At 53.7% G+C, this 12,131-nt stretch overlaps 1 protein-coding gene across 13 annotated transcripts in view; it reads left to right on the top strand.

The window, feature by feature from the left end:
• The window catches only part of BRD4 (bromodomain containing 4), an 84,739-nt gene that overhangs the window by 45,748 nt on the left and 26,860 nt on the right, over positions 1 to 12,131 (top strand). For 11 of the 13 annotated variants that reach the window (XR_014230538.1, XM_082334031.1, XM_082334026.1 and 8 more), the window contains 5 exons: positions 2,487 to 2,770; positions 3,323 to 3,682; positions 5,619 to 5,747; positions 10,246 to 10,455; positions 11,666 to 11,865. Coding sequence is in view for 12 of the 13 variants with exons in the window: in XM_082334031.1 (XP_082190157.1) it covers positions 2,487 to 2,770; positions 3,323 to 3,682; positions 5,619 to 5,747; positions 10,246 to 10,455; positions 11,666 to 11,865 (1,183 nt within the window). In the remaining variant the exon portion in view is untranslated. The other 2 variants (XM_082334024.1, XM_082334023.1) reach the window with 2 other exon arrangements.

The following is a 12,131-nucleotide window of genomic DNA, read 5'->3' as shown; positions in this document are numbered from 1 at the left end:
TGGGCCAGGGCCTGACAGCCCTTTGGGGCAAGAAGTTTTTCCCCATACCCAACCCAACCCTGCCCTGGCGCAGCTTGAGGCCGTTCCCTCTCGTCCCATCGCTTGTTCCTGGGGAGCAGAGACCGACCCCCCCGGCTCCAGCCTCCTTTCAGGCCGTTGCAGAGAGCGATGAGGGCTCCCCTCAGCCTCCTCTTCTCCAGGCTGAGCCCCCCCAGCTCCCCCAGCCGCTCCTCCCCAGCCTTGTGCTCCAGCCCCTGCCCCAGCCTCGCTGCCCTGCTCTGGCCACGCTCCAGCCCCTCCATGGCCGCCTTGGGGTGCGGGGCCCAGCGCTGAGCACAGCACTCGAGGGGCGGCCTCACCAGTGCCCAGCACAGGGGGACGATCCCTGCCCTGCTCCTGCTGGCCACACCGTTCCTGATACAAGCCAGGGTGCCACTGGCCCTCTTGGCCACCTGGGCACACTGCTGGCTCATGTCCAGCGGCTGTCGGCCAGCACCCCCAGGCCCTTTCCCGCCGGGCAGCTCCCAGCCGCTCCTCCCCACGCCTGCAGCGGTGCCTGGGGTTGCTGTGCCCCCAGGGCAGGACCCGGCCCTGAGCCTTGCTGACCCTCACCCAGTTGGCCCCGGCCCAACGACCCGGCCTGGCCAGGGCCCTCTGCAGAGCCTCCTGCCCCCCAGCAGATCGACGCTCCCGCCCGACTGGGTGTCCCCTGCAAACTGGCTGAGGGTGCCCTCCATCCCCTCGTCCCGATCATCAGTAAAGATAGTGAACAGGACCGGCCCCAGCACCGAGCCCTGGGGAGCAGCACTGGTGACCGGCCGCCAGCTGGGTTTGACTCCATTCACCACCGCTCCCTGGGCTCGGCCGCCAGCCAGTTCATAATAATATAGTAGAACATGTAATAGAACCATATAATAATATAGTAGAACAATAGAATAATAGAGTAGAATAATAGAACAGAATAATAGACTAGAATAACAGAATAACTATATATTTACTCTATAGAATCTCTCTCCAGGGACCTGCAAGATCATTTTCCTCTAGTCGGCTACGCCTCCTGTTAAATCATCTTGTGCGCCAAATTCAGCGTATAGTAACCGATTTGGGGTTAAATTATGAAAACCCAGGTGGGCGGATGGCTGGAAGGCTTCGCTGCAAACCCGCCTGCGGGTTTCTAATCGAAACCTCGAGCTCCCGGGTAAGGTAGGAGGTGAAGCGTGTCGGCTTTGCCAAAGCGATGCAGACCTTCTCCGCGATGAAAACTCCCGATTTTATTCTCTTAATAGGCGGCTGGTTTGGTTTTAGCGGAAATAAGCTCGCTAGCGGTCGTAGTTGAGCATCTCTCTTAATACGTGACATTTTTCAAGTGGGATTGCAATAATTGCAGCTCCTGGGGACTGACCGGGAGCAAATCCGGCTGCGTTTCTTTTCTAATTAATTATTTTTTGGGAGAATCATGGCAGAGGTGGTGGATAGCCGGCAGGGCAGGACACACGGCTAACGTGTCGCGCTCGGGGGAGTCTCCTCGTTGAGCCAGCGGTGAAATAGCAGCCAAAATCCAGTCTCTGCAGCCTGGGAGGTGAGCGCGGGTACGGCTCGAGCGGCGGGATTTCCAGGGGGTGCGTAAAGGATAGTCCCCGTGTTTTAAAAAATACCGAACTCGCTTCTTGCTGAAGATTTACACCCAGTTATTGCTAACGAGGTATGTTGGATAGCTGACGATCTTGAAGGTCTGCCGGTGGCGTGTCCCAGCATCATCCAAGCGTTGCAGCATTCCTCTTTTCCATGCCGGAAAGTTTGGAAGCTTGGTCAGAGCTTTGCCCTGCGAAGCGACAGCAGCTCCAGCAAGGAGGTGACTTCCCCAGGGCCACTGGAAGGGCCAAGGACAACGCTGACGTTTCCAACCTCGCGTCCCACCCTCTACGGTTGAAATCGCCTAACGAAGACCTCGCTCTCCAGCCGTCGGGAGAGATTTTCCCCGGACAATAGGAGCTGCGATGCCTTAAATCACCAAAAATTGAGAAAGTTTTCTTGATAACGGAGCACAAAATTGCTCCTGAAGGAAGAGCTGCCCAGTTTGGGCTCCAAAATGATGATAGTCAAGAAGCGTTGCCGAGGAAAAAAGGGTAGGCGGGAAAAGAGGTGCTCATCGCCTTGCCCTGCCTGCAAGAAATCCGGTGGGAAGGGAAGGGGAAGAGAGGAGGACGCGTTTGGCCTGATCTTGGTCTTTTTCGGGAGGGGTTTTGGCACCGTTAGGTCCTGAGCTGCTTCACCATTTCAGCTAGCGAGCCGTAAAAATAATCCTCGTGAAGGAAAACTTGGCGAACGTTTGTCCCTGACTGGTTGCTCAAGAACGGGACCCGCAAGAAATTAATGATCTAATGAGCAATGTTCTTTAAATGGTGTTATTGCGAAATATTGGTTTTCCCATTAAAACAATGACATTTGAAGAGAGAAGCAACCTTTTCTTTCTTTTCTCTTGGCAGTGACATCCAAACCAGGATCATCCACGGTACCGAACGCAACCCAAGCATCGTCCCCGGCGCAGACGCAGGCGCCGCAGCAAAACCTCCAGTCCGTGCAGACGACTCATTCCTTTCCTTCCGTCACCCCCGACCTCATCGTCCAGACCCCGGTAATGACGATGGTGCCTCCTCAACCTCCTGCGCCGCCTCCGCCTGCTCCCCAGGCCCCCGCGCCGCCGGCCCCGGCTCCCCAGCCCATCCAGCCTCACCCTCCCGTTATCCCAACACCCGCCCAGCCCGTGAAGGTGAGTGATTCCTTAATTATCTTAACGTGAGACCTTAAATTATCTGGCGTAGCAATGTTGCGGGTGGTCAAGTGGTCGCCCTTTGCTTTGCCGCCGGAGTCTCATTTTAAGGGGAACGGCCGCAGTTTGGTCAAAAAATTCATGTTTTGAGAAACGTGAGGAGCCTACGGTGACCCCCTCTGACACCGGTTTAAGTCAGACGTGATGAATTCCACCCAGGTTTGCGTGGAAACCACGTTCATCCTCCTTAAAACCGTCCTGACTTGAGCTTTGTATGACTCGGGAAGAAAATCTTGGCTTGCTGAAGTGACTCACGCCCTTGACCTTTGCTGGTATGACAGAGATGATCCCTCTGGTTTTCTGTAGAGCTCGGTACAGGTCAACAATACCTGAATATTTTTGGAAAGGCTTCCAGCGTCCTTCTCGTAGCGTTGCCGTGAGGCTTGAGTCACTAGCGATGGCCAATCCGAGTCAACGCTACAAGAAACGCAACTCGATTGAAGCCAAAAGTCTGATGCCAAAAGTAATATTGCTTTATTTGCTCGGTTATAGACAAAAAAAGGGGTGAAGAGGAAAGCAGACACCACGACACCAACGACCATCGACCCAATTCATGAATCGTCATCGCTGCCCGCCGAACCCAAGTCCACCAAGTTGGGACCGCGTCGGGAAAGCAGCCGCCCGGTGAAGCCTCCAAAGAAGGATGTCCCAGACTCTCAACAACACGTGGTAGAAAAGAGTAGCAAAATATCCGAGCAGTTAAAATACTGCAGCGGCATCATCAAAGAGATGTTCGCCAAGAAACACGCTGCCTACGCCTGGCCCTTCTACAAACCTGTGGACGTGGAAGCACTGGGACTGCACGATTATTGCGATATCATTAAACATCCCATGGATCTGAGCACAATCAAAGTAAGCTCAGGTTTATAGGAAGGGGGAGGTGGGGGTCTGAGTAGGAAAAACGTCATTTTCTCCCCGCGCGTGCGCACCAGGCGTCTTCATGGGTCTGCCAGATTTATTTTGGCCGTGGGGTTCTGGTACATTCGGTCTCTCTTCTTCGCCTCTTGCTGTTATCCTGACATTTGGGAAAAACAAACAAGCCGGCATCCTTCCAGAAGGGCTCTTAGGAAACGCTCGCACGGGTTTTTTTATAGAAAATTTCCATTACTGTATAAATCTACCCTTTTTTTTTTAGCCCAGGAGATGGCCTCAGAGAGCAGAAATCACAGCAATAAGAGGATTTGATTTAAAGCAAGCCCATTTTCAATTCTTTTTAAAATAAAGGCCCGTCTTTCTGAAGTTGTCTGTCTAAATCAGTCTTCTGTTCAGCACAGGTAGTTCCCTCCCCTTGAAATTTGCTTCGTTTTAAAGAGCGACTGCGAATTCACTCACGTTTCCCCTTGAAACGTTAATTCATGATTGGAGTCGCTTCATTTTAAAGAGCGACTGCAAACGTTCCACGTTTCCCCTTGAAATGTTCATTCACGATTTAGAAGTCTGCTTTTTAGCTAGGAAACCGTAATTCCTTATTTAAAAGTCTTGAACTTTTTAGTTACCAAACCTTAATTTGTTATTTAGAAGTCTTAACTGTGTAGCTATGGGATGAACTCGCGTGCAAAGAGTTTAAGCTTAGCTCTAACTCCTGCTTCGCCCAGTTTGGGCCTGCGTTTTAAAACCAGAGGACTGAATTTTCCCTTCCCGCAGCCCGCTCCTCGCCGAGGTTGCACCGGGGCCGAAGGCAACGAGGATCGCGGCTCTTCCTTTGTCACGGTGTTTCGGACCTGTAGGGTCTCGGTGGGCCAAACCTTGGCGACGCCGACTTCAGTTCTTGGCTTTGGCTTTCTCCTTTCTCCTCCGGCCTGGCCGGCGATGAGCGTTAGGTCTTGCACGTCCGTAGCTGCCCGTACATCTCGCTGCCCAACTGTCTGGCAGCGCCGTCTGTCTGAGGTCACCCTTGGCAGATGTTGCCGGGACAGCTGTTGAGCGTTCTTTGTCTTTCAGTTGTCCAACTCAACCTCGCTTTCCCAGGGAGGGAGAAAGAGGCGTGAAGCTTCTCTTGGCTCAGCTGGCGTTGCCACAGCTGGACGTGGCGTTTGGGGGGGATGAGGGGGTCATCTCAAGGCTGTCTCCACCCGGATTGGTCCTCCCAGCTCCACGGAGGCTTGGGAGAGGAGCAGGTAGCCATAGGAGAGGTCCGTGCCCTCCTAGGGTGGAGGGCCAAGCTCTAGAGACACCAGCTTGGTTCCTGGAGGAAGGGTTGGTGGTTGAAAGCAGGTGAAATGGTTGAATCCTGTCCCCTACGTCAACAAAATCATCTTCCATCGTTGGGTGGAGGACCATCCTGGTGTCCTCTGTCCCTCCAACCAGGCTGCGCCGTTAAAACAACTCCTGAGCTCTTCTAGGGGAACGATCTGAGCGAAGCCCACCTTGTTCTTCTGCTAACGCACGATCTCGGGCGCACGCGGAGGTTCAGCCCTTCTTGGTTGAGGTCAGGTAGAGCCAGGGTTCATCCTCCCGGCCTTCACCACCGCTCTTCTCCCCGGTCAGTTCTGCATCCAAACCGCCTGGCTGCTGTCAGCCGCGTAGACGGCGAGAAGGTGGCTTGGAGAGCACGTGGTCCTCTTCTGAACGTCACCGAAGACGCCCGTAGTCGGCTCCAATTTTTTATAAACCAACCGCAATCCCTCATTTGACCAAAATTAAGCGTTCCGGCGTAGGGAGCAAACGGGTGCGTGAAATCCGCGGGCGCCACGGGGCCGTATTCATTCACTCGATCCGTTTTTTTTGGATTTGCGCTGTTAATAGCGGAGAGTTTTTTGTTTGTTTTTTATTCTCTCCTCCTTTCTAGTCTAAACTGGAGAACCGGGAATACCGAGATGCTCAGGAATTCGCGGCGGACGTACGATTGATGTTCTCCAATTGCTATAAGTACAACCCCGCTGATCACGAGGTGGTGGCCATGGCACGGAAACTGCAGGTAAGGACGCGCGGCGTCGCCACCCACTTCGGTTTTTGATGAGCGCCGGCGTCTCTCTTTGACTTCTTTTTCCAGCGTAAGGCCCACGTAGTCTTGAAATAACGTAAAAACCCGCCAGCGTGGTAGATAACGGTAAAAAAATGATACTTTTTGCTGTGGCGGTGATACAAGGATTGAGCTGACTCAGCCCAATTTCCTTCTTGAAACTTATTTTGTTTAATAGTGTCTTTTTCGTGTCCTCGTACCTTTTTGATAAAGTGCAGCTCTGAAATGTCAACTTTTCTCCCCAAAACACCTAGAAAGAAAAGAAGTGACGATACCTGCTTGGTTGTGCTTTTCTAATTACCTCTTCCGTCGTTCCTACGGGGAAGTTTTCTGCTCTCCGCTCGTTCCTGAAGGGTTTGGAATGAATAAATTAGTTAACTAGCCGATGAAGAAGCCACACGTCTCGAGTGAAGCGCTCGGCTTAATGCGCACACTCCGCCGCTCCAAAAAATCACCTCCATTCCCTCGTTTCTCAGTAATTCGGAGCCGCTACGCGGGGTCGCCCGGCCGAAGCGGGGAAAACCACTTGGTTCCGAGCGGATCTGGGAGAGACCGAGCTCGTGCCGGTGCTAAAGGAGCTCGCAGCAGCCGCGGAGAAGCACTGCGAGGGGACAAAAAGCTCCTACATTTGGTTTTTTGACCCAAATACTTCAACATCTATCACTAAAAACACTCAGGCGTTCCCCGTATCCGTGACTTCAGGCAGTTCGTTCGCTTAAATGCTGATTTTTCCCTTTTTTTTTTTTTGCCTTGGGAGGATTGCGTTGGCGTTTTCTAAAGCAATAAGCTTTCCTGGCCTACGTCGCTCGGTCGCTCCTTAATAACTTCACCGCGTCACATTTGATACCAACCAAACGGCTGGGAGCCGCCGCGGAGTCCCCAAAATCCAGGCGGAGCTGCGCGTCGGATGCCGGAAAGACGCCTCGACCGCGGCGAGGAGGGGCCGCAGGCCGGGATGCGAGATGTCCGTGAGGCCACGGGAGCCAAATCCGTAAGGGAAGAGGTTTTATTAGCCTAGAAAAGTGCGATTCCCGCGACAAGGACGAAGCGGCGGAGCTCTCGCCACGTGAAAGGAGAAGAAAATCGGCGTGGTTTGCTTTCACCTTCAGAAAACGGGTTGAGGAGGAATCTGAGTTACACCAGAAAGCACCGGAGAGCTGGGAAAAATCATTAGGTTGGGGGAAAAGCTGTTAAATTGGGAGGAAAGCTATGAAATTGGGGAGAAAGCTCTTAAATTGGGGGAAAAACTGCTAGGGTGCAGGACGTTTGACTCAAGAAACAACCAAAGAAAAGCAGAAATTGGATATTAATAGCTCGGTTGGCTTTTGCGAAGTGGAAACCTCGGGTAAAAACCTCCGCGCGACGCAGCTTCCCCCTCCGCTGAAGTCGAAGGAGCGTCGAGGAGAAGAGCGGCTCGTGACCTTCCTGCCAGCTGTTTCGCTTCGAGCCAGATGTGAAGCTGCCACCAGGCTTCAAGGAGCCGAAGCGGCGGCAGAGCCGGCCCGCGCGGCCTCCGAGGCGCGGCCTCGGTTTTTAGACGCTCGTATTTTTTCCTGGTGCTTTTATAAAATCACAGCTCCGGTTTGGGCTGGTTTAATTTGAGACGACTGCGCAGTAAATGTGTGTTTCGGCTTGATTTTAGCGTGAATTTGGTAGAATTCAGCATCTTATGCCTATTTTGGGGGGATTTTATGGTGAGCAGATGCCTGGAAAACGCGCTGCTCGCCCTCTGGCTGCTCTTCTCTTCTCGTTTTGGTCTAACGAAGAACTTTGCGGCCTCTTTAAGCGACGTCTTGGAGCGTTTTCGAACCAGCAGCCGAATGAATCTGATCTGAAATTCCGATCGTTCTCATCGCAGGCTGAAAAGTTTCATGGAAACTCGTGACTTTTTCTTTTCTTCACCCCATTTTATTTGGGAAAATCCTCAGCGACCGGGTAACGCCGTTTGGACCGAGGGCGGTATGAGATCGGGGTTTCACCCGCATCGATCCCGTGGACAGGCTCGGGAACCACTCGGGAAACTTTATTTCTGACCTAAAGATGAAAAAAGTGGGGTTTGGAATGTAATAATCCCCAGAAAACGGGCGTTAAATTTCAGAGCAGCCCCGTAGCGGCGATGGCGACGGATCCACACCAACTGGATCCCGCTCCCCACCTGCTTGAGCCCGAGGTGGCACCTCTCCGTTTGCTTTTCCCGCCCGCAGAGAACTGATTTCAGAAAGAAAACGGCAAAAAAGGGAGGTTTCTGGCGCGCTGCTGAGGTTTGGAAACGAGGCCGAGGATTCGAGTTTGGACTTGAGTTCCCCGTAAAGGAGCGACGCGGCCCCGCTCGCGGCCTGCTGCGTTATCCCTCCGCCCCGGGAACATCGACCTCTGCAGTAACTCGGTTTTTCTGCTTTTTGTTACTGCTTCATCGTCGGAAAAGGATTTCTTGGATTTTCAAGGTTAACGCTGGCTCGTGAAAAGTTTATGGTTGATATTTGTCCGAGCGAGGACGGGTCAGCGGGACCGGCCACGTACCAAAGAGCAGCAGTACAAATCCTTGATGAAAAAGGCATTAATTAGCGCGTTATCTGCTCCCAGGGGTTTTTCTCTTCCATCCTTTCCCGAGTGGATTCCTAGGGATCCGTCGGACACCGCGGGCTTCGCGTAACCCAGCTGCTTCTCATAACCCAGCAATTCATCGAAATTGATAAATGGCTTTTTAACTTTGCCCAAAGGAACTTTAAATTAGCCTTCCTGTTCGTTAAAAGACTAGGTAGAGATAAAAAAAAAAGGAAGAAGGTTTTATTTCTCACCCTAGAGAATTTAAAAATGGAGTTTAGAGGGTGGTGTAGCGTTGCCTGCCGGTGGTGACGAAGCACCGGACTTTCTGGTTTGTGGAAAACAATAATTAGGGTGTAAACAGCCATTAAGTGGGGTGAATCAGCGAGAAATGGCTGCGGCTGCCTCCGTCATCCCATAAACGATGCCGTCGCTGGAGGAGCTGGGAAATCTCTCCCTTTCCTCCAACATTTTCTGCTCCTTCCCCTGAAATTTGAGCCTGGGCGCGTAAATGAAGGCGACGGCATTTCTGCCAGCAGATGGAAGCAGCAAAACAACATCCACAGCGCCCGGAAAAACATCGCTGCTGGGGAAAAAAGAAACCCTGAATAAAGGCATGAGGAGGCTGAGGATGGAGAAACGCGGTCCAGCAGCGCTCCGCCTGCTCGCGTTTAGGAAGGAGGGTGGAAAAATAACGTACGTCGAGGTGGGGGAGAGCCCAACGGGCCCTTAAAATCGCAAGGATGAGCCTGAACGGGAGGAGCTGGAAGCCTTCGGGAGGGAAAAACGTCGCTCGAGCGCCGAGTTAAAGCAGCGCGGTTCGGTATCGCGGGGCGTTGGACTTGCTGAAGGATTTTGGAGAAGTCGTGTAAATCTACGTGAACGCACACCCGCTTCGTATTTGCAGTCCGTTGGGTTTTAGAAATAAACGGCGGGTCTTGTCTGGTGGGTTGTGATCACGGCCACGCACCCAGGAGGTGGAAAACCGGAAAAATAAAGAGTCACTGGAGAGGGAAAGTCAAACCTTTGGGTGGGAGGAGAAATAATCTTTTCAATTTTTATGACTCGGTATTGAAGAGGTGGACACCGACGCTTGGGCCGCCTTCGGGTCGTTCTTCCCGCCATCACCGGAGTCATCTTCTGGGAGTTGCCGGGCTCCGTACGGGCTCCGAAAGGAGCCTGGGGCGAGTTGCTAAGCTCAGAAATAAATACCTGACTTCTAAACACCTAAAAGCAGGTGAACCGAGCCCGTTTTCAGGTCTCGCCTTGTAGGAGATGCAAAAAAACGGCATTTTTTTGTCTGCAAGTGCTTCGCCCTTCACAAGGTGGCACCTTAGGGGAAAAAAATCTCTTTTTGGGTGCAAGTTCCTCTTCTGGGAAACTAAAAAACCACGCTCAAAACCCGTCCTTCACGTGAAGTCAACAGGCACCGAGAAATATAACCAGGCTCTAAATTTAAGCAGGCTTTCCCGCCTTGTCTGCCTTGTCTTGGCTTTAAATGGAAATGGATTTTCAGATCAGGCTTTAGGAGAAAATCACTGGGATAAACTGGGACGAAACCGGTTTCGCATCCCTCGCTCTTGAGGATAACGGAAGAAGACGTAGGCAATCTCAAGAACGTGGCTGATGCGGCTTTTAAATGAGTCTTGTCCTTCTTGCTGGTAATTTTTTCCCCCAAAACCATCTTGAAGACGGTCAAAATTCCAAGCGGATTTGGAGCATTCCGGAAATTATCTTGTCTGCGACACGCGGCATCGTGGTGTTGGTTGGGGAGAGACCACAGATGCGTAGGGAACACCCGGGGGATCGCAGCCACGCTTGTGGTACCCTACTCTGCCAAACCTTGCGTTATTTTTTCCCCCCGTATTTTATTTTTCCCCTGTATTTTATTTTTCCCCTCCGTTTTCAGGACGTGTTCGAGATGCGCTTCGCCAAGATGCCGGATGAACCAGAAGAACCTGTGATTCCAGCTTCTTCTCCGGTGGTGGTGCCGCCTCCCACCAAGGTGGCTCCCCCTTCGTCCAGCGACAGCAGCAGCGACAGCTCCTCCGACAGCGACAGCTCGTCGGATGACTCCGAGGAAGAGCGAGCTCAGCGGTTAGCGGAGCTCCAGGAACAGGTACCGCCTCCCTCCTGATGGATCGGGGCTGGCTGGCGTGTCCTTCTTGGACTTGGTGGCCTCGGGGACGTTGCCCGAGCCGTAGGCTTTCTGGTTGTGTGGTAGTGACCCTCAGCTGCTCCAAAATTGGTCGTTTTAAAGCGATGCACGAAGGAATCGGCGCTTTTCAGGGCGGTCCTTGCTGTTAGGACACACGAGATGGTCCCCGACGGCAGGAATTTGCTGTCTGCACTTGGGTGGTGTCTTCTGAGCAGGCAGGGACACCCCAGCGCAGGCAGGGACACCCCTGAGCAGGCAGGGACACCCCAGTGCAGGCAGGGACGCTCCTGAGCAGGCAGGGACACCCCAGTGCAGGCAGGGACACCCCTGAGCAGGCAGGGACACCTCTGAGCAGGCAGGGGTGCTCCTGAGCAGGCAGGGACACCCCAGTGCAGGCAGGGACACCCCTGAGCAGGCAGGGACACCTCTGAGCAGGCAGGGACACCCCTGAGCAGGCAGGGACACCTCTGAGCAGGCAGGGACACCCCTGAGCAGGCAGGGACACCTCTGAGCAGGCAGGGGTGCTCCTGAGCAGGCAGGGACACCCCAGTGCAGGCAGGGACACCCCTGAGCAGGCAGGGATGCTCCTGAGCAGGCAGTGACACCTCGGAGCAGGCAGAGGCCCCAGCGCAGGCAGGGACACCCTAGCGCAGGCAGGGACACCTCTGAGCAGCCAGGGACACCCCGGAGCAGGCAGGGATGCTCCTGAGCAGGCAGGGACACCCTGGAGCAGGCAGGGCACCCTGGAGCAGGCAGGGGCACCCCAGAGCAGGCAGGGGCACCCTGGCGCAGGCAGGGGCACCCTGGAGCAGGCAGGGGCACCCCAGAGCAGGCAGGGACACTCCAGGGCTGCCCGAACTCCAGGGCCGTCGCCGTTTCTCCCTGTCCTCCCTGTTCCCGGCATCCTTAGCGCTGGGAATTAAAGCATCGCTAGCGCTGACGCCGCGAGCCGCCCGCTGCTGCCCGCGCGGGGAGAAATCCCCCGCAAGAGGTTGGCGCCTGCTGGCAGCGGTCGATAATTTAATACAGAATAACGGCAGTGTGATGAAAAGCGGGAAGAACTGACTTAATTAAGATAAGAAAGCGCTGGAGTGGAGAAAAAAATGAATTAATATGGAAGAGGAGGAGGTGCCGGGTAAAAATATCTTGATTTTGTTTGTCTGCCTCTCAGCTGAAAGCAGTGCACGAACAGCTTGCGGCCCTGTCCCAGCCGCAGCAGAACAAACCAAAGAAAAAAGAGAAAGACAAGAAGGAGAAGAAGAAGGAGAAGCACAAAAAGAAGGAGGAGCTGGAAGACGCCAAGAAAAGCAAAGCCAAGGAGCCGCCGCCCAAGAAGGCGAAGAAGAGCAACAGCAACAGCAGTACCTCCAGGTCAGCCCCCCACGTAATCCCCTTGACCTCCCGGCGCGTATACTTTTGCTAATGAACTTAATTATGCACAGGATTCTTGACGAGGAACGCCTTGGCTAGGGCCGACGCGGGCCTTGCTCGGGGTCGAGTCCCAACCTTGAGTTCACGCTTCGTTTTTCGGGGCTGCTGGGAACGCGCTCAGTACAGGAGAGAGGGGGGAAAAAAAACCAGCCCGTGGAGTCGCTCTGGTGGATCTCAAACCCTCGAATCCCATAAATTTTTCCTCC

This window comes from Platalea leucorodia (assembly GCF_965183815.1).
Source record: "Platalea leucorodia genome assembly, chromosome: 29".
Taxonomy (NCBI): Eukaryota; Metazoa; Chordata; class Aves; order Pelecaniformes; family Threskiornithidae; genus Platalea; species Platalea leucorodia.
The sequence above is the reverse complement of the archived record's forward strand: the minus strand, read 5'-3'. Positions and strand labels throughout refer to the sequence as shown.